Source organism: Myxocyprinus asiaticus, chromosome 40 (assembly GCF_019703515.2).
Source record: "Myxocyprinus asiaticus isolate MX2 ecotype Aquarium Trade chromosome 40, UBuf_Myxa_2, whole genome shotgun sequence".
In the NCBI taxonomy this organism is placed as follows: Eukaryota; Metazoa; Chordata; class Actinopteri; order Cypriniformes; family Catostomidae; genus Myxocyprinus; species Myxocyprinus asiaticus.
This window is the reverse complement of record NC_059383.1, coordinates 28,548,174-28,569,586: the sequence shown is the minus strand read 5'-3', so window position 1 is coordinate 28,569,586 and position 21,413 is coordinate 28,548,174. Positions and strand designations below refer to the sequence as shown.

The 21,413-nt window shown below is 40.8% G+C and overlaps 1 protein-coding gene across 3 annotated transcripts in view; it reads left to right on the top strand.

Annotated features, from left to right (window-relative positions):
• LOC127431076 (hamartin-like) overlaps positions 1-21,413 on the top strand; it is a 39,915-nt gene that overhangs the window by 3,630 nt on the left and 14,872 nt on the right. For all 3 annotated transcript variants that reach the window (XM_051681320.1, XM_051681318.1, XM_051681319.1), the window contains exons 3-13: positions 386-489; positions 1,594-1,746; positions 1,836-1,980; positions 3,331-3,485; positions 3,769-3,842; positions 3,937-4,115; positions 6,225-6,340; positions 7,541-7,706; positions 8,334-8,452; positions 11,701-11,797; positions 16,227-16,322. In XM_051681320.1, the coding sequence (XP_051537280.1) occupies positions 386-489; positions 1,594-1,746; positions 1,836-1,980; positions 3,331-3,485; positions 3,769-3,842; positions 3,937-4,115; positions 6,225-6,340; positions 7,541-7,706; positions 8,334-8,452; positions 11,701-11,797; positions 16,227-16,322 (1,404 nt within the window). The remainder of the gene's footprint in view (positions 1-385; positions 490-1,593; positions 1,747-1,835; positions 1,981-3,330; positions 3,486-3,768; positions 3,843-3,936; positions 4,116-6,224; positions 6,341-7,540; positions 7,707-8,333; positions 8,453-11,700; positions 11,798-16,226; positions 16,323-21,413) is intronic.

Genomic DNA, 21,413 nt, shown 5'->3' with positions numbered 1-21,413 from the left:
TTAACCACTGTAGTCGTATGAATTACTTTTATACTGTCTTTATGTGCATTTTGGACACATTTTGGTACCCATTCACTTGCATTGTATGAACCTACAGATCTGAGATATTATTCTAAAAATCTTTGTTGTGTTTTGCAGAAGAGAGACAGTCATACACATCCTGGATGGCATGAGGGTGAGTAATTGATTAGAAATTTGTCATTTTTGGGAAAAGTATTCCTTTAGATTATTGCTTGTTGTTAAGGTCTGTAAGTGGGGCACCCTTGAGAACTTTTTCATTATTTGATTATTTTGTCAAACTAATTGACATAAGTTTCTCCCTTCACGAGTAACTCCCTGCTGTCTTTTATTGTTTGATTGACAGTTGATGTCGATTGTTTTGCAGATCGGGGGTCCATGCTGCTGAATGGTTTGGTGGATTATTTTCTGGAGACCAACTCCGCCCAGGCCGTGCACATCCTGTCCTCAGTGAGGGAGCCACACGATAAGGTGACTGACCGCAGTTTAGCTTCTTGCACAGTCTTGAATTGCTAGATGCAGAGAAGGATTTTCAGGGAGGTGGACAAGGAAAGTAAAAAAAACCCTTTTGGCGGTATTTGGGAAAACTGTTTGGAAACAAACAATCATTATTTTTGCAATTCAATTTGGAGCTGGAAGTGGCACAGAAATTACACACTTCATCGATAAAAAATCTAAACAGAAGGTAAAAAGGTGTGTATATAATATTTTGACCAGCCCACAACAGTGGCATAGCCCACCCAAATTAGACCTAGGACCACAGAATATTAAAGATTATTCTTTGACTTCAAATATATATTTATAAATGTTTTTAAAAATGCATAAATTCTGATTTCTGAAAGTGTGAAAGTACTGTTAGAATGTGCCGCTTCTCTGTTGTTAAGGAAAATTTGGTAAAAAAATAAAAATGTGCAAAAACTCAGCCCATCCATTTTTATTTCCTGGCTATGCCTTCGGTCCACAGACTTAAGGAAAGTAAACGCCTGTCAAAATATGAACAAATATTAAAGGAACCTTTCATTCTGAGTGACTCCAGCCAGGATTCCTAAGCAACCAAATTGGCCCGGTTGCTAGGGAGGGTAGAGTCACATGGGGTAACCTCCTCATGGTCGCTATAATGTGGTTCGTTCTCAGTGAGGCGCATGGTGAGTTGAGCGTGGTTGCCGCGGTGGATGGCGTGAAGCCTCCACATGCGCTATGTCTCCATGGCAACACGCTCAGCAAGCCACATGTTAAGATGCGCGGGTTGACGGTCTCAGACGTCCTCCGCCACCCGGACTAAGGCGAATCACTAAGCGACCACGAGGACTTAATAAGCACATTGGGAATTGGGCATTCCAAATTGGGAGAAAAAGGGGAAAAATAAAAAGAGAAAAAAAAGGAACCTTTCATTTAAACAGTCATTTAAACTCCTCCACATCTGTTTAAATAATCAGAGCTCTTTATGTCAGAGAAGTGTCCATTTTCTTCCCTTAATATTTCATAACAATACATGTCTAGGGTAAAGATAAACATTGTAAAGTGCTATTAGTCAGGCCTATTTGAAAGTAACTTTGCCATTTTCTTCTCCCTCAGCACCTTTTTGATAAAATGAATGAATGCATGGCTAAAGCCCCCTGTCGCCTGCCCACTCTCACTCTACTGGGGCACGTTGTCCGTAAGCAGCCGTCTTGGATCCACAAGATTGTTCGCTATCCGCTGTTGCTATCTCTCCTCAAATGCCTCAAGGTATGTTGATAAAATGTTATCCTGTGAAAGGTCCCACAAGCTTTAAAGGCATGTCCCAAGGGTATTCCTGTGTTTCCTGTGTGTTACAGACAGACACAGATGTCGTGGTTTTGATAACTGGAGTCCTGGTGCTCATCACTCTGTTACCCATTATCCCTCAAGCTGGCAAGCAGCATCTCTATGAGTTCTTTGACATCTTTGGTCGTCTGGCTTCCTGGAACCTGAGAAACCTGGGTGAGAAGTTAGGACACTTCTTCATAACTGCTATCCTCAGAGTTCATATAGTCATGGGAAAACCTGGAAATATCAGGGAATTTTGAAATGGTAAATTCCAGGGCTGGAAAGTCATGGAAATAAATCGAACCTTAAAAGTTATGGAAATGTATTGAGTGAATATAAATGTTTCTATCCTTGCTCTGCTCTGAGATGTTTACACTAAATATTTAAATAATTTGTAAATGCTTGTGTAGAGTAATAAATACATTTCACAACATGTTTTATTGGAGACATTTGTACACAAGTATAACTGTCTAAATGTATCAATTCCAGTGATGGGTAACTAAAATACAATACAATCAATAAATTATTTTCTTTGAAAAAAAAAAAAAAAAAAAATCATTATCCATTAACCACAAACAACTGGAAGGTAATGGAAATTCATTGATCATTGATTCAAAAGTTGTGGGAATCCTGTAACCATTCATGCAATGTATGGAATGTTTTAATTCACTTGGGGTGTTGGTGTTGGGTTTATTATTATTAGGGCTGTCAATCGGTTAATTTTTAATCGAATTAATTACATGATATGCAGATTAATTAATTTAATAAATCACAATTAATTGCATATATAAATATTTGCTGAGAAAGCCCCTCAAATATCAATAATTCAGTAATGATTAAATAGTTAAAAAGATATATATTATAAAAATTATAATTCAGATAATTAAAATGCATTACATTATTGTGGCAGACGAGTAAAGCATTGATAAGACAATACAAAAAGTGGCTTTAAAAAGCAAAATGTTGTTTATTTCCATATTATTGAACATAAGCCTATTATTGGCCTACAGTCCACAGCAATTAAGTTAGCAATTAATTCGTCAGTCTGTCCGAAAGAGAGGTATTATTAGGGCTTGTCTAAGGATGCATAAATGTACAGTCAGACGGACGCTTTGTGGAGCGACTTAGAAAAACACGTCTCGATCCTGGCAGAATTGCACTCCGTCCAGCTGTGTTTGAACGCAAGAACGCATGCTCATCTTGTGCTAACGCTAGTGTCAAGTCAGATTGTGGTTTGTTGTGTGTATAGCTGTGCATTGCCTATACAGCTGGAGTTTAGCTTACTGTCCCCTGCTGAAAACAGGTTGTACAACAAGCATGAATTGCTCAGATGATTTATTATATTTTTATGTAATTATTCTTGCTGAATTAACTTGTTAAATTGACAACCCTAATTATTATTCACTAAAAGCATCTGCACGTTTAGACATCCATAGAGCTCAGAAATTTGGTAACAGGCTCCCTTAAAGCAACAAACAAAATGCACTCGCAAACAGTAACCAGTGATATATCTCTTAACTTCAGGTCACGTACCAGAGGTTTATCTCATCCACCTCCATGCCAGCGTCTATTCACTGTTCCATCGGCTCTATGGGATGTACCCCTGCAACTTTGTGTCCTACCTGCGCTCCCACTACAGCATGAAGGAGAACATGGACACCTTCGAGGAGGTTGTCAAGGTGAGCTCTCACTTTCATGCAGTTGGTTTCACAGAATACAACAGCTCTATGTAAAGTTCTATGTAAAAAAAAATTCAAATGGAAAATCTGTAATGATTCTTCAATTTAGTCAAAGTATAGGTTAAGAAAATAGCCCATAGTGTTTAAAATTAGATTATATCAGTTGATGGTGTTTTTTATGATTATGATGGTGTTTTCAATCTCTACTAACAATGGTGTATATGTTTTTATACACAATTAGATGACTATTAAAATTGTGAATACACACGTTTTTTTGTTTCAGCCGATGCTTGAGCATGTCAGAATACACCCAGAGTTAGTGACTGGAACAAAGGACCATGAGCTTGATCCCAGCAGGTGAGCCGTCACTGACCCATGCCTCATTTAAATGTTTTAACCAGGAACATCATAGCCATGCCACTCTTTTGTCTTTTTTTTTTTTTTTGTACAGGTGGAAGAGATTTGAGATCCACGACATTGTTATTGAGTGTGCCAAAGTCTCTCTGGACCCGAAAGAGGCATCCTGTGAAGAGGGCTATGCCACCATGCCTGAGCATTTTTGTGCCCATCTACAGCAACATCCGGCTGATTGCACTGCCAGCCCTTACGGGGACTTCCACAGCAGCTATGGTAACAATAACCTCATCAACTCAAATATCCTTCTTACAATTTTGGGGTGGTGTAGCCTAGTCATAAAAGATCTTAGCTGGTGACCAGAGATTGTAGATTCTAATTCTGCATGGGCCAATCCATTAACTATGACCATTGAAATAACCATTGTGCCCTTGAGCAGGGTTACCTCTTGGAGAATGTACTCATAATAAATGTACAGTAAATCATGTTGGATTGAAATGTCAGCTAAATGACAAATTTGTTATTAGTAGACATGTGCCTGTGTTCGGTAATACGGTATACCACAATAATTAACATTTTGACAATTAACACTTCAAAATACATACATACATATGCGTGTGTGTGTGTGTATGTATTATATTTATATATATATATATATATATATATATATATATATATATATATATATATGTATGTGTGTGTGTGTGTGTGTGTGTATATATATATAAAATATATATTTAGATTAGGGCTGGGAAATTTAACACGTTAATTTCTGTGATTTAATATTTTTTGTTTAATGCATTAAAAAAGTTAATGCATTTTAACATGACCATATTAAAATAATTAAAATAAATGGTGACTAACCAATTTCTTGCAAGTTCTTTGAGACAAAATATAAAGTATAAAATATAAATAATTTTTTTAAATGTTTGTTGTAATGGATCATGTACCATATTTTAATTGTTTTAATCACAGAAAACTATGCGGTTAATTAGTTAACATTTTTAAATCGATTCACAGCCCTAACATATATACACTGATCAGCCACAACATTAAAACCACCTGCCTAATATTGTGCAGGTCCCCCTCGTTCCACCAAAACAGTGCCAACCTGCATCTCAGATGAAAATCCCAGGAGATCAGCAGTTACAGAAATACACAAACCAGCCCATCAGGCACCACCAATAATGCCACAGTCCAAATCACTGAGATATAATTTTTTCCCCATTCTGATGGTTGATGTGAACATTAACTGAAGCTCCTGACCCGTATCTGCCTGATTTTATGCACTGTAATGCTGCCACACGATTGGCTGATTAGATAATCGCATGGATGATTGTTGGTGCCAGATGGGCTGGTTTGAGCATTTCTGTAACTGCTGATCTCCTGGGATTTTCAGCACAACAGTCTCTAGAATTTACTGTGAATGGTGCCAGAAACAAAAAACATCCGGTGAGCGGCAGTTCTGTGGATGGAAATGCGTAGTTGATGAGAGAGGTCAACAGAGAATGGCCAGACTGGTTCGAACTGACAAAGTCTATGGTAACTCGGATAACTGCTCTGTACAATTGTGGTGAGAAGAATAGCATCTCAGAATGCTATTCTGGCCCTGTTTTGGCAGAACGAGGGGGACCTACACAATATTAGGTAGGTGGTTTTAATGTTGTGGCTGATCGGTGTGCGTGTGTGTGTGCGTGTGTGTGCGCGCGTGTGTGTGCGTATGTGTATATATGCAAAATACAGTTTCATGGCCGGTAAGAATTATTAATGGATGATACATTTTATTATAATTTATAAATGTGTTCTAATATTTTTGGAGATTGAAAATGTAAAAAAACCACAATGTTGACCAGAAGCATGGCTGAAGGAGGAAAGTTTCTGACCATGGCCTTTATCACCATTCTAAAAGGGTAAAGTCTGAAGTGTGGAATGACTACTTGATTTTTGTTTTATTTAATGTTTATTTACTTTTTTTATTTGTGTATTTTAACTGTTAATTTATTTTCTTAAATGTTCTTTTCAAAGTTAATTTATTTGTGATCTTTTGATTTAAAACATTATTTAATGTTTAAAAAGCAGTTGAACTTGTCATTAATAACAGCAAAAAAGTTTATATTTGAACCTGTTTTGTTATGTAAAAAAAGATCGCAATAGTACCGTATACTGTGATAAAAGCTTCAGCAATTATCTCGATATGAAAATTTGATACCAGCACATGCCTGGTAATAAGTTGAGTAACAATCATAGATTATGATGTTATTATTATAGCTGGATGTTTGACCTCATAAAAACAAAGAAACTAATTCAGTCACAGACATTGTCTATTTTCAGACAATGAAAGTGGCAAGATGTCTATTTTAGACACAATTTTTCTATTCCTTGCAGGAAGTTCTTCCTCAACTCATTTCTCCACCTCTCGTCAGCCTGTCGTCCCTCCCTTGGCCCTGCCCTCTTTCTCAGGGACTCAACCCCCCTACCGCAGCCCCATTGGAACCCGTCAGGTAAGTCTTCGGCAAACTGTTACCCTAAGAATAAAACCATTTTTCTATTCAGTCGTCATTGAGAAATTTACCACAGTTGTAGAACTTACTTTAAAGGTGCAGTGTACAAACATTTTTATATTTTTTGTTTTGTTTTTTAACAGCCAAACATAGCAATATCGCCTTAACCGATATGGTGAGATTTGGGTGGGACTACATTTTTGTCTGACCAATGGAAGATAAAGGGAGTGTTTGGAAAGAGTCATTATTGTTACACTTCCATTTTATGGTGCAGAAATTACACATTGCACCTTTAAACAGTTATATTTGTGATCAGGCTACAGTGTTTAACAGACAGAAAACACTAATCTCAAGACAGTTCCTCTCTGCATAGTGTGAACTGAATCAGTGCTCTGCATATACTGTAAACTGATCTGGGTTGGCACACTTGCTTGCACACAGCTCCAGTGAAGGAATCAGTGTCTGCCTCCCTCCACCCTTGTTTGTCAGTTGTTGTCTGTAAATCACCCATCCCTGAAGCCTGCCCTTCCCTTTCCACACCAGAGCCCCCCTCCTTCCCCGTCCATGAATCATCTCCTTGTTCTCCAGGCAGGCTGAGGAGCAGAGAGGGAAAGGAGAGGGAGAGGTGTTGAGTCATTCCAGTGGGTGTACCAGGCTTTAAAAAGAGAAAAACACGCTATCCCTTAGCTGATGCAGAAACGGTCGCCCTGGCAACATGAATGACGCTGGAGCTCTTTTTCTGGGGTGTTACCTCCCACTGTTAGGACCTTTTATTCTGCTGAACCCACCACAGGCAGAAAACAAACAGTCAAAAGTGTCCTTGTGTTCCAGTTGGGACTTCGTGGTCATATGTTAGTGTTAGAGGTCTAATGGTTCAAATTTTTCATGGTTTCGTTTATATCACGGTTATGTGGTTGTGGTTTTGGTGCGGTTTGATAAATGCTTTGTATGTCACTGTTAAAGTTGGACCGAATAGAAAATGTCAGTTTCAGATAACACATATTTTAACATTGTGATGGGCTTTAAGTGATCAAATTGTCGATATTTTAAAAAAAAGCCCTTTTACAAGCACTACGCCATATGCTGCAGCAACATGCTCCACACTGTAAAATTAGAGACAGCAATTTACATTTATTGGAATGAATAAAATGGATATGTCTGTATAGGCAGTCAAGGGACTTATTGTTTGTTTGTTTTTAGAATTCCAGCTGTGAATTTAATGCCACATATGGTGTTAAGGATTCTCTCTGGAGCCCGTCCTCCCAGTGTGGCATGGTCACGCCCCCTTCCTCGCATGGGATGTCACCGAACCCGGAACTGTCCCAGAGTGCCTCGCACCTACCCAGTCGCCTCTACAGCACACCTGGTAACTGTACTGTCTTGCACTTTAGTAATTAATTCACAGTTGAAGCTGCATTTAGGAAAATGACAAGTACTGTATGATGTGTAGTTCATTATGCTGAAGGTAACTTAAAGGTGCTGTAAGCGATTTTATTGTTCTTTCACGAGCCGTTGAATTAGCCACGCCTCTTCATTCCAAAACACCGCCCTCCAAAGATAATTTTGAGACCAAAAACGAGCAAAAGGTCAGCATTGTTTGTTCCTGTGGCTGTCAAGTTCAGCAGTGGCACAATAGTGCCCTAAACTGACATACATTATGAATCATAGCCTCAATGATCCGCTTCAAATACAACACTATGAGAACAAGCAAAAATGAATGACAGTTGAAAAGTGTCAATGTCCGCGGTCTGCGGACACATTTTTGTTTGCTGTTTACAAAGTCTACAGCTGTCACAGAGACCGGTGAGATATCTCAGGACACTTATTTCATTATTGTCTTCAAGGGAGTAGGACATTTTTTTGCATACTTTTCCATGAAAAAAATTGCTTACAGCACCTTTAAATTGCAGGTACATTTAGGTCTCCATTTCCTCAAGCACTAGCATGAATTTGGTGTTCCGGTGGCTAAAGTATAATGTCATTTTTCCTGCAGCTGGCGGTAAGGGTACCCCGTCCTCCAGCACCCCTGCGGCCTCCTCACCTCCTCCCAGCCTCTCAGATGAGCTTCCCCCTGTGTCCCTGCCACGCAGGACCTCCAGCCCGCCATGCAAGGTACTCTCAGACGGAGGTTGACCTTTTGTGTTGATCTCCCCTTAAGCCTTTTAAAGGGCTAGTTTAAAGGGCAGGTGTAAATGCTTCTTGTTTTACAACCTGCCAATAATTGACTGGCAGTATTTGACTGATACTAAACATACAGTACTGATGTTTATTTAGCTATTTATTGTATTTTATATTTATTCTTTATTTAAATGGTCAGCAACTGACTGATACTGAACATACAGTACTGATTTTTTTAAGCTATTTATTGTATTTTTAATTATTCTTTATTTTCTCAGTGATCATTTCTAGAATTTGTTGACAATGTATAATAATATCAAAGAATATTTGACAAAAATATTTAAGAAAGCAGCCTTCTGAGTACCTTTGCATAGTCATATCGGTGCAAAATCAGTGAACAGTCCACATAGAAAAGGTCTGTTTTCATTCCAGCTCAAAAATTAACTAAATCGGCCACCATATCAGTAATCAGTGAATTTTCCCCCTCTAAAATTGGTATCAGTATCAGTCTCAAAAATCCCATATCGGTCAGACTCTAATTGGAAATTTATGACAATCACAAATGATCAACTGTTGATGATGATATAGTGTTGATGAAATATAACAGTGTTTACTTTTAATTGTTTATATTGTAAAATGCTGTAGATTAGCGGTTCCCAACCCTGTTCCTGGAGGCCGCCCAACAGTACACATTTTGGATATCTCCCTAATCAAAAACACCTGATTCAACTCATCAGCTCGTTAGTAGAGACTCAAAGACCTGAACTGGGTGTGTCAGAAAAGGGAGATATACAAAATGTGCAGTGTTGGGGGACCTCCAGGAACAGGGTTGGGAACCACTGCTGTAGATCATTGTAGGAAATCACATTTTATTTCCCTTATCTGTTAGAATGAGCAGTGAAGTGGAAGCAGTGAAGTGCATACATATCAAAATAAGAGTTCCCGGTGTATTTCAGCCTTTAAAGATAAAAGTTCTGTGCTTTTTACTCCTAGTTATTGGTATTTTGGTTGCACCATAAACTGCATCTGGAATTTCATTCAATTTGGACTCTTGTAGCCTCTGTCTGGCTCTCCCCAAGGAAATACTAAGGCTGCCAATTTTGAAAACTATTGGCAGATTAATTGCTTTTCTTTCAACACATGATTGTATCAGCAAAATCCAATATTTGTCAACCTCTAATTTGTATTTATTTATATAATGGTACATAAACCAATTTTAATGTGAGATAAATGTGGAAAACATTATACAGTGCATCCGGAAAGTATTCACAGCGCTTCACTTTTTCCACATTTTGTTATGTTACAGCCTTATTCCCAAATGAATTAAATTCAATATTTTCCTCAAAATTCTACAAACAATACCCCATAATGACAACGTGAAAGAAGTTTGTTTGAAATCTTTGCAAATTTATTAAAAATAAAAAACGAAAAAAATCACATGTACATAAGTATTCACAGCCTTTGCCATGACACTCAAAATTAAGCTCAGGTGCATCCTGTATCCACTGATCATCCTTGAGATGTTTCTGCAACTTGATTGGAGTCCACCTGTGGTAAATTCAGTTGATTGGACATGATTTGGAAAGGCACACACCTGTCTATATAAGGTCCCACAGTTAACAGTGCATGTCAGAGCACAAACCAAGCCATGAAGTCCAAGGAATTGTCTGTAGACCTCCGAGACAGGATTGTATCGAGGCACAGATCTGGGGAAGGGTACAGAAAAATTTCTGCAGCATTGAAGGTCCCAATGAGCACAGTGGTCTCCATCATCCGTAAATGGAAGAAGTTTGGAACCACCAGGACTCTTCCTAGAGCTGGCCGCCTGGCCAAACTGAGTGATCGGGGGAGAAGGGCCTTAGTCAGGGAGGTGACCAAGAACCCGATGGTCACTCTGACAGAGCTCCAGCATTTCTCTGTGGAGAGAGGAGAACCTTCCAGAAGAACAACCGTCTCTGCAGCACTCCACCAATCAGGCCTGTATGGTAGAGTGGCCAGATGGAAGCCACTCCTCAGTAAAAGGCACATGACAGCCCTCCTGGAGTTTGCCAAAAGGCACCTGAAAGACTCTCAGACCATGAGAAACAAAGATTGAACTCTTTGGCCTGAATGGCATGCATCATGTCTGGAGGAAACCAGGCACTGCTCATCACCTGGCCAATACCATCCCTACAGTGAAGCATGGTGGTGGCAGCATCATGCTGTGGGGATGTTTTTCAGCGGCAGGAACTGGGAGACTAGTCAGGATCGAGGGAAAGATGAATGCAGCAATGTACAGAGACATCCTTGATGAAAACCTGCTCCAGAGCGCTCTGGACCTCAGACTGGGGCGAAGGTTTATCTTCCAACAGGACAACGACCCTAAGCACACAGCCAAGATAACAAAGGAGTGGCTCCGGGACAACTCTGTGAATGTCCTTGAGTGGCCCAGCCAGAGCCCAGACTTGAACCCGATTGAACATCTCTGGAGAGATCTGAAAATGGCTGTGCACCGACGCTCCCCATCCAACCTGATGGAGCTTGAGAGGTCCTGCAAAGAAGAATGGGAGAAACTGCCCAAAAATAGGTGTGCCAAGCTTGTAGCATCATACTCAAAAAGACTTGAGGCTGTAATTGGTGCCAAAGGTGCTTCAACAAAGTATTGAGCAAAGGCTGTGAATACTTATGTACATGTGATTTTTTTTTCTGTTTTTTATTTTTAATATATTTGCAAAGATTTCAAACAAACTTCTTTCACGTTGTCATTATGGGGTATTGTTTGTAGAATTTTGAGGAAAATAATGAATTTAATCCATTTTGGAATAAGGCTGTAACATAACAAAATGTGGAAAAAGTGAAGCGCTGTGAATACTTTCCGGATGCACTGTAAGCAATGTTAAGGCCAATGTTGAATGTGTGCCCCTGCCTGTTTAAGTAATAGTCTGTGATACATGATTTATTTGGAGATTGTGTGGGTTTGTTTTGGTATGGGGGTACGGTATTCATTTTTTTGTTCAGGTCTTGAAAAAGGTCTTAAAAAGTCTTACATTTGATTTTAAAAACTATGTAGCAACCCTGTGAATGTAAGCCTCAGTCACCATTCTCTTTTATTGTGTGGAAAAATAATGCAATGGAAATAAATGATGTCATACTGCCATGTTTGGGTGAACTATCCCTTAAGTTAGAACTGCTCTGACATCAGTGAAGTCTTTGAGTAGTTTCATTATAAACTGTGCTTTAACTGATGTACTTCAACTTTTTAGGATGGTAGACCTTTGGACCACACCAAACCTGCCTTGGTCAGGCAGGAGTCAATCAGAGAACTTGAGAAAATTAGGCCTGAAACAATTAGTCACAGAGGTAAGAAAGTGCTGTTGTCAGTCCTTGCTAATACACAAAGAATTATTTTAATACGACAACGGTCTGACCTTAAAGTGGATATAGTATCATTCTTTCTGGAATACTTCATTCTGATTGGTCAATTGCATTCATAAGTTAAATATTTTTTTTGTAGAATGAGCATTAAACTGCATAATTGACTTTTGTCTCAGGCAGCCAAATTCTTACATAGCTAAGTATCACTCTGTAGTCTCTTTCTTCTCACATAATGTAATAATATCAATATTTCATGCAGTGTAATAGTGTATTAGCAGTGTAATAAGTGGGATAATGTACAGTCAGGGTAATACAAGAGGTTGCTTTGCAATAATGACTGGCTTCCTCATTACATGATTCCTCATTATTGCAATATAACCGTGTAACGGGGTTCGTGGTTAGGGCAAAGAGGAAGCGGGGGCTGGCGAATTCCAAAACAAAAAGGTATTTTATTTTTAACAGAGAACTTTTATCCACTCTTCTTTAAACACTCTCATGCCACACAGGCTCAGCGGGTGTGTGTGCGGGTCTCTCTGTCCCTTCAACTGGCGTCTGGCTTGCTTTTAACTCTGTCTCCACTCTCACTGCAATGACAAACCGCTGTTAGAGACAGTCATTGACAGGTGATGATCTTTATCGTTCTCATCTCCTGATCTCGCTCTCCATTCACAAGCCGGTACTCGACCACGCCCCCACTACCACATACCCCCACGCCCGACTCAGGCCAGGGAGCCATCTGTCCTGCCCAGTACTCCCCCGCCATTCCTAGAGAGGAAGTCCGTGACAGCCATCTGCTTCCCTGGCCTATGGATTACCTCGAACTTAAACGGCTGAAGAGCCAGATACCAACGGTTGATCCGCACATTGGTATCCTTCATGCAATGGAGCCACTGGAGCGTGTTGTAGTCTGAACAGAGAGTGAAAACCCGTCCCAAGAGGTAATTCCGAAGGGTGTGGACCGCCCACTTGATGGCCAGACACTTCTTCTCAATGGTGCTGTACCTCACCTCTCTAGCCAAGAGCTTCTGACTGATGTACAGCACCAGGCGCTCCTCCCCTTGACCCGCTGGGACAACACGGCTCCCAACCCTCTGTCTGATGCATCGGTCTGTAAAACAAAAGGGAGAGAGAAATCAGGATGATGTAACAACGGCCCACCTCAAAACGCAGCTTTCACCTGTATAAAAGCCTGTTGGCATGGCTTCGTCCACTGGATCGGGTCTGGGGCTCCCTTTCTAGTGAGGTCAGTCAGTGGGCTGGTGACGTCCGAATAATTAGGCACAAACCTTCTATAGTAGCCAGCCAGCCCCATGAACTGTCTTGCCTCCTTTTTTGGTATTGGGTCTCAGGCAGGCCGCAATCGCTGCGGTCTTATCAATTTGGGGACGCACCTGCCCTTGACCCAAGTGGAACCCCAGATACCATACCTCCACCCGTCCAGTTGTGCACATCTTGAGGTTTGCCGTGAGTCCTGCCCACCACAGCAACGACCTCAGAACCGCCCTCAGATGCTGCATGTGCCGCTGCCAATCATTAATGTATATAATGATGCCATCCAAATAGGCAGCGGTGTTCACAGTCTGCAATCTGAGGACTCAATCCATAAGGTGCTGAAACGTAGTCAGGGCCCCAAACAAACTGAAAGGAAGGGTCACTAATTGGTGTAAACCAAAGGGTGTGGAGAAGGCCATTTTCTAACGGGACATTGGTGTTAAGGGGGTTTGCCAATATTCCTTTTATCCAGTGTTGGATAAAAATGAGCCGCGCCCAACCGATCGAGCAGTTCATCAATACGAGGCATTGGATATGTGTCAAATTTAGACACCACATTGACCTTTCTATAATCCACACAGAACCAGACCGAGCCATCGTTCTTCAGAACCAGCACTACTGGGCTGGCCCAGTCACAGTGGGATTCTTCTATTACCCCCATATCGAGCATGGCCTCTAATTCTTCCTGGAGCACTTTTTTTCATGCTCAGTACTCGGTAGGGACGACTGCGTACCACTACCCCTAGGGTTGTTTCGATATGGTGTTCAATGAGGTTCGTACGACGGGGAAGGCCCGAGAGCACATCAGATAATTCTCTTTACAACCGGGCCACGTCAGTGATTGTGACGGTAAGAGGTGGTCTCCGCAAGTGACCAGATTGCCTCGATTTGCTTTTACACTCATCTCGGCCCGAGCCTCCCTCTCCGGAACCACCGTCGCCAAATACACAGGGACCACCTCACTCCATGGTTTTAAGAGGTTGAGGTGGTAAATTTGCAGTGCTCCACCCCATCTGTTCATTTAACCTTATAATTGACTTCCCGACTCGCTGTGTGACCTCAAAGGGCCCTTGCCACTTTGTGAGCAATTTAGAGCTTGATGTGGGTAGTAATACAAGGACTTTATCTCCCTGTGTAAATTCCCGTAGCCTGGTTCCCCTGTTATACAGCCTGTTTTGATGTTCTTGAGCCTGGAGCAAATTCTCCTGTGATAGCTGTCCCAATGTGTGGAGTTTTGCTCACAGGTCAAGAACATATTGAATTTCATTTTTGCTGTTTGAAGGTCCCTCCTCCCAGCTTTCACTCCCGACGTCTAAGACACCGCGAGGCTTACGCCCATACAATAATTCAAACAGGGAGTACCCCGTGGAGGCTTGCGGGACCTCTCGTACTGCGAATAAAAGGGGTTCAAGCCACTTATCCCAATTCTGAGCATCTTCATGCACGAACTTGAGAATCATGTTTTTCAGGGTTTTATTAAACCGTTCGACCAAGCCGTCCATTTGTGGGTGTTACACACTTGTCAGAATCTATTTAATTCCCAATAATTTGTACAGCTCGCATAGTGTACGTGACATGAATGTAGTGCCTTTATCAGTGAGGATTTCTTTCGGAATCCCCACTTGGGTGATAATTCTGGAGAGTGCCTCCACAACACTACGTGCTGAAATGGTGCGTGGAGGCACTGCTTCCGGATATCGCGTTGCGTAATCCACCAGAACAAACACAAAGCGATGTCCGCTTGCTATTCATTCTAATGGCCCGAAGAGGTCCATACCAATTCTTTCGAAGGGGACCTCGATCAAAGGAAGTGGCGCAAAGGCGCTCTTGGGGTGGCCGGTGGATTCACCAGCTGACATTCACGGCATGCCGCACACCACCTGCAATCATCCCTGTGAATGCCCGGCCAATAAAAACGGGCCATTAGACGGTTTAGTGTTTTTTCTCGCCCTAAGTGATTAGCCATCGGATTATGATGCACCGTCTGGAATAACATTTCTCGACGGTTCTTCGGAATCAACAATTGGGTTGTGCCTTCTTGCCTGAGCATCCTGCATCACTCGATACAACCAATCATTAACAGCAGCCATATCACCCTGTAGCTCAAGACCGGTTGCCCACTGAAGCTAAGCATTGTTGAGCCTTGCCAGTACCTGTATAGGAGACCTCCTGGGGAAAACTAAGGTTTCTGCTGAAGAGGTGTTAGGAAGGCCAGCGGGGGGTGCTCACCCTGCAGTCTGTGTGGGTCCTAATGCCCCAGTATAGTGACGTGGACACTATACTGTAAAAAGGCACCGTCCTTCAGATGAGATGTTAAACCGAGGTCCTGACTCTCTGTGGTCATTAAAAATCCCAGGGTACTTCTCGTAAAAGAGTAGGGGTGTAACCCCGGTGTCCTGGCCAAATTCCCCCTATTGGCCCTTCTCAATCATGGCCTCCTAATAATACCCATCCATAAATTGGCTCTATAACTCTTTCCTCACCACCAATAGCTAGTGTGTGGTGAGCGTACTGGTGCACTATGTCTGCCGTCGCATCATCCAGGTGGATGCTGCACACTGGTGGTGGTTGAGGAGAGTCCCCTGTTCACTGTGTAAAGCAATTTGAGTGTAGTGTCCAAAAAAGCGCAATATAAATGCATTCATTCATTTATAATAGAAAAATATGGATATGAGAGTGCGATGTCTGGCTGAAGACGTTGACCATCAATCACTTTCACTTGGTCGAGGGCGTGCCTAAGGGTCTTGTGTCTTCTCCAGAGGGAAATCCCCGGCAGGGAATCCTCTAAGGGCTGGGAAACCCGAGACTTCCCCCTCCCTTACGTCACCCTGATGCAGAGCTTTTAACTCTGTCTCCACTCTCACTGCAATGACAAACAGCTGTTAGAGACGATCATTGACAGGTGATGATCCTTACCGTTCTCATCTCCCAATCTCGCTCTCCATTCACAAGCCGGCGGTCGACCATGCTCCCACTACCACAAACCACCTTCTGTGTGATACAAGACCTTTCTCACCTTGTCTGGATTTATTTTGCGATTTATGACTTGCTGATTGTACATTATCCCTTACTTAATGTTTGCATGGTTTACAATCAAGAATACTGAGCTGTAATGGTAAGTCTTTTTTGTTGTCTGATCCAGATGGCAGAAGTGACAACATGCCCATGACGTTGACTGAGCTCTCTGCCTTCATGAAGGAACAAGAGCAAATGAGAATCGAGAAGGAGCGGGAGGACGGTAAGAACGAGAGCATCGCTGTCTTATTCAGCAGTCATTTTTATCTCTGACAAGAGATCAAACAAGATTTAATGCTATTTCGTAGTTGCTTCATTCCAGTTGAGTTTTGTTTTTGCTCTGCAACTATACCCTTGTCCCATGGCCTGATGGTTAACAAGCAATGTTCAATTCTGTTCCGTTTATTGGGCCACATTCATGAAACGCAAGCTTTTTTTTGTGTGTAAGTCATTCGTAAAGCTGTTATTTTATGTAAATGTTTGGATTTTTAAAATGTTAGTACGAAGAAAATGTACACCTGCTCACGACCACGTCAATTTTGTGCAAGACATTCAAACATTTTGTGTTCTTTCAGGCAATGATTTGTGTTCTTTTTTTGCTTTATATTTTGATAGACGTGTAAAAAAAAAATATCAATATATACAATATATAAGTCAGATGCTTACATACACTTAGGTTGAAGTCATTAAAACTCATTTTTTAACCACTCCACAGATTTAATATTAGCAAACTGTTTTGGCAAGTCGTTTAGGACATCTACTTTATGCATGACATGAGTAATTTTCCCAACAATTGTTTACAGACAGATTGTTTAACTTTGAATTGACTATATCACAATTCCAGTGGGTCAGATGTTTACATACACTAAGTTAACTGTGCCTTTGAGCAGCTTGGAAAATTCCAGAAAATGATGTCAAGCCTTTAGACAATTAGCCAATTAGCCTCTGATAGGAGGTGTACCTGTGGATGTATTTTAAGGCCCAGCTTCAAACTCAGTGCCTCTTTGCTTGACATCATGGGAAAATCAAAAGAAATCAGCCAAGACCTCAGAAAAAAATTGTGGACCTCCACAAGTCTGGTTCATCCTTGGGAGCAATTTCTAAATGCCTGAAGGTACCACGTTCATCTGTACAAACAATAGTATGCAAGTATAAACACCATGGAACCACGCAGCAATCATACCGCTCAGGAAGGAGACTCATTCTGACTCCTAGAGATGAACGTAGTTTGCTGCGAAAAGTGCAAATCAGTCCCAGAACAACAGCAAATTACCTTGTGAAGATGCTGGAGGAAACGGGTTGATGAGTATCTATATCCACAGTAAAACTAGTCCTAAATCGACATAACCTGAAAGGCTGCTCAGCAAAGAAGAAGCCACTGCAAGTGCACATGGGGACAGAGATCTTACTTTTTGGAGAAATGTCCTCTGGTCTGATGAAACAAAAAGGCCATAATGACCATCGTTATGTTTGAAGGAAAAAGGGTGAGAATGCAAGCTGAAGAACACCATCCCAACCGTGAAGCATTGGGGTGGCAGCATCATGTTGTGGGGATGCTTTGCTGCAGGAGGGAGTGGTGCACTTCACAAAATAGATGGCATCATGAGGAAGGAAAATTATGTGGATATATTGAAGCAACATCTCAAGACATCTGCCAGGAAGTTAAAGCTTTGTCGCAAATGGGTTTTCGAAATGGACAATGACTCCAAGCATACCTCCAAAGTTGTGGCAAAATGGCTGAAGGACAAGAAAGTCAAGGTATTGGAGTGGCCATCACAAAGCCCTAACCTCAATCCAAAAGAAAATTTGTGGGCAGAACTGAAAAAGCATGTGCGAGCAAGGAGGCCTACAAATCTGACACAGTTAACACCAGTTCTGTCTGGAGGAATGGGCCAAAATTCCAGCAACTTATTGGGAGAAGCTTGTGGAAGGCTTCCCAAAACGTATGACCCAAGTTAAAAAATGTAAAGGCAATGCTACCAAATACTAACAAATGTGTATTTAAACTTCTGACCCACTGGGAATGTGATGAAAGAAATGAAAGCTGAAATAAACCATTCTCTCTACTATTATTATGACATTTCACATTCTTAAAATAAAGTAGTGATCCTAACAGACCTAAGACCGGGAATGTTTTCTACGATTAAATGTCAGGAATTGTGAAAAACTGAGTTTAAATGTATTTGGCTAAGGTGTATGTAAACTTCTGACTTCAACTGTTTATAGTATGTGTGTGTGTGTATATATATATATATATATACATATATATAATGACTGCATCGCCAAGGACCCCTCTGTCAAGCTCCTGAAGTTTGCAGACGACACCACTGTCATCGGCCTCATCCGAGATGATGATGAGTCTGCATACAGAAGAAGGGAGGTTAAACAGCTGGCTGTCTGATGCAGTCAAAACAAACTGGAGCTGAACATGCTCAAAACAGTGGAGATGATAGTGGACTTTAGGAGGAACACCCCAACACTGACCCCCCTCACCATTCTAAACAGCACTGTGGCAGCAGTGGAGTCATTCAGGTTCCTGGGCACTACCATCTCACAGGACCTGAAGTGGGAGACCCACATTGACTCCATTGTGAAAAAGGCCCAGCAGAGGTTGTACTTCGCCAGTTGAGGAAGTTCAACCTGCCACAGGCGCTGCTGATACAGTTCTACTCAGCGGTCATTGAGTCTGTCCTCTGCACTTCAACAACTGTCTGGTTTGGTTCAGCTACGAAAGAACTATACACTTCCAGAGTGAAGAAAAAGGCTGGAAAAATCACTCTGGACCCCACTCACCCTGCCCACTACCTTTTTGAACTGTTGCCTTCTGGCCGACGCTTCAGAGCTCTGAGCACCAGAACCGTCAGGCACAGGAACAGTTTTTCCCCCCAGGCTATCCATCTCATGAACAGTTAAAACTGCCCCTTTGAGCAATAATTAATGTGCAATACACAGCTTAGTCTTTTTTTATTATCCAACACATTCTACCTCTTCTGCCATTACATTCCCTTGCACTGTACGTAACTAATTTGTATTTAGATTTGCACTACGTATGTGTGTGTGTGTGTGTGGATGTATGTATGTATATATATGTGTGTGTATGTATGTATTTATATATATATATATTGTCTATTGTGTAGCAAATTAGCTTAAAAAGGGAATTATTTATAATTAATTATAACTGGTTATAATTAATAATAAATATTTAGATTAGATCTTAGAATTAACTGTAGCAGAATCGATATTACAATTATTTGATCTGTCCGTCCACCGAGCAGACAATATAATTATTTATCAATTCTAGGAAGATTACTTTCCTGGCCAAGGAACAATAGCCTTCCTACTTATACAGTGCTAGCAGTAGTTTAGCATGTAGCAAGGAGCAACATTCAGTGACTTTGAATTGTGAGCGGAACACAGAGACAATCAATTGTGAATATAAGGGATTTAATAAATGAAACTATAACTAACATACAAACAAACTAAGCAAAACATACATATATAGAATGAAGGAAAGTAAGGAAAGGAGAGAGAGAGCAAAGAATGGCAGTATTTCACATCAATTAACCACAACCTAAATGAGAATCATCAGAGGCACAATTCACCTTAAAAGGGGTTCAAACTTAAACACGCATCTGATCAGTTGTAAATGGTTACTTGCATTGGTTTGTTGCTGAATAAGAGTCTTGATGCGGTAGACGAGGTTCTCGACGATTTCTTTAGGAGTGAGTTGAAGAAGTCCACAGCAAATCCACAAAGTTACTTGAAGGTAAACTCTGCCAGAAGGTTAAACTCAAGAGGAGAGTTTTGGAGTGTGTTGGTCTCAAGAAGAAGAGTTTTGAGCGATGATTAGTCTGCGTTCTGGAGTTTTAATAGTTCATTGCCGCACCCACTTTGTGGGTGGAGTGGCCAATCAGAGGCATGTATTTTGAGCGGGAGAGACATCCTTTGTCTCCGTTTATGGCCCATTCGCATTTTATTGCTGATCTGGACCGCTAGTGCAGCTTTTAATTCAAAACATAGTAAGAATTGTTCGATGCATTTCACGATCACATGGTGTACATTATTGTGTGAGAAATAAAGAGAAGATCATTTTGATACCAAGAAGGTAACCTCCAGACGATAATAACGCAGAGATACACTCATACACTTGAATATAGGCATTTAACGTCTAACTAATACAAGTAAAGGGTTTTAACTAAGTTAATATAATAGGGGAATATACATACGACACATGCATATAGCAGATACATTTATAACTGCTTACTGTGGCCTAAATAGAGAAAATGTCTTTAGGTGTGTGTGTGACGTGTATTGGAATTACTGGAGACAGACAACTGCTCTGGTGCCTGGCACGGGGGTCACCCCCCTTTCTGTGGAATGTGTTTGAAGCTTGATGGAGACACTCCAGAGGCGACCTGTTTTAGCATCCTTTTGATAGTGATAAAGACCATCTGCAATTTAGCACCCATATAAATGTAAACGCGGAGGCCAGGTCAGTAATTTATATGCAAATGTCAAAAGGCTAAAAGGGTTTTTTTTAAACAAAGTGTAATTAGCCATCACTGATCTTACACAGACGTTACAATTGTGTATTCTATATATACTTTTTTCTTTTCAATATTTATCTTTTTTATTAAATTATTTTTTTCTCCATTCATTCGTTCATTCATTCATTCATTCATTCATACAGTATATGTACATTATACATGAATACTTAATTGTAAGTGTTTGTTTGAAGTGCTTGGCAATGGGTGAAAAGTTTGTGGCAAAAGGCAGTTTGTGTTTGATTATCTCGAAAAAATGAATACCCCCTGATGTGACTGCTTGTGCAGTTCCTTAATTTGATCTCTATAATTTAGGTTTCATACTTCAGTATAGGCATTGATATATCGCATTCAGATGACAACGTATGGTCAGTGCTTATGCTGTTAAACCCATAAATAAACATATCACGGGCAGGTGCTTACAATAGAAAAAAAATAAATAGAAAAAGCACGCACACTGTCGTAGCTTGCAAATCTTTATTCGTTTACAGCATTTTGGTCAAGGAACAGAACCAGAGAAGGTTAATGGTGGTGGACATCCTACTGCCGGCATGAACTGAATATATTTTACACTGAAGCTTTGTTAAACTATTTTTATTGACATCTTGGAGTGTTTGTTTCACAAAAGAGCCACAGATGACAGTAAAAACATGCGATGACAGTAAATTTCTCACTTTCTTGAATGCAATTCATTAATAAAAACTATTTCATTACTTTTCCACAGGTGTTAAAAGCATTTACTAGGAGTCTAGTGACTTAAATGGCATTTT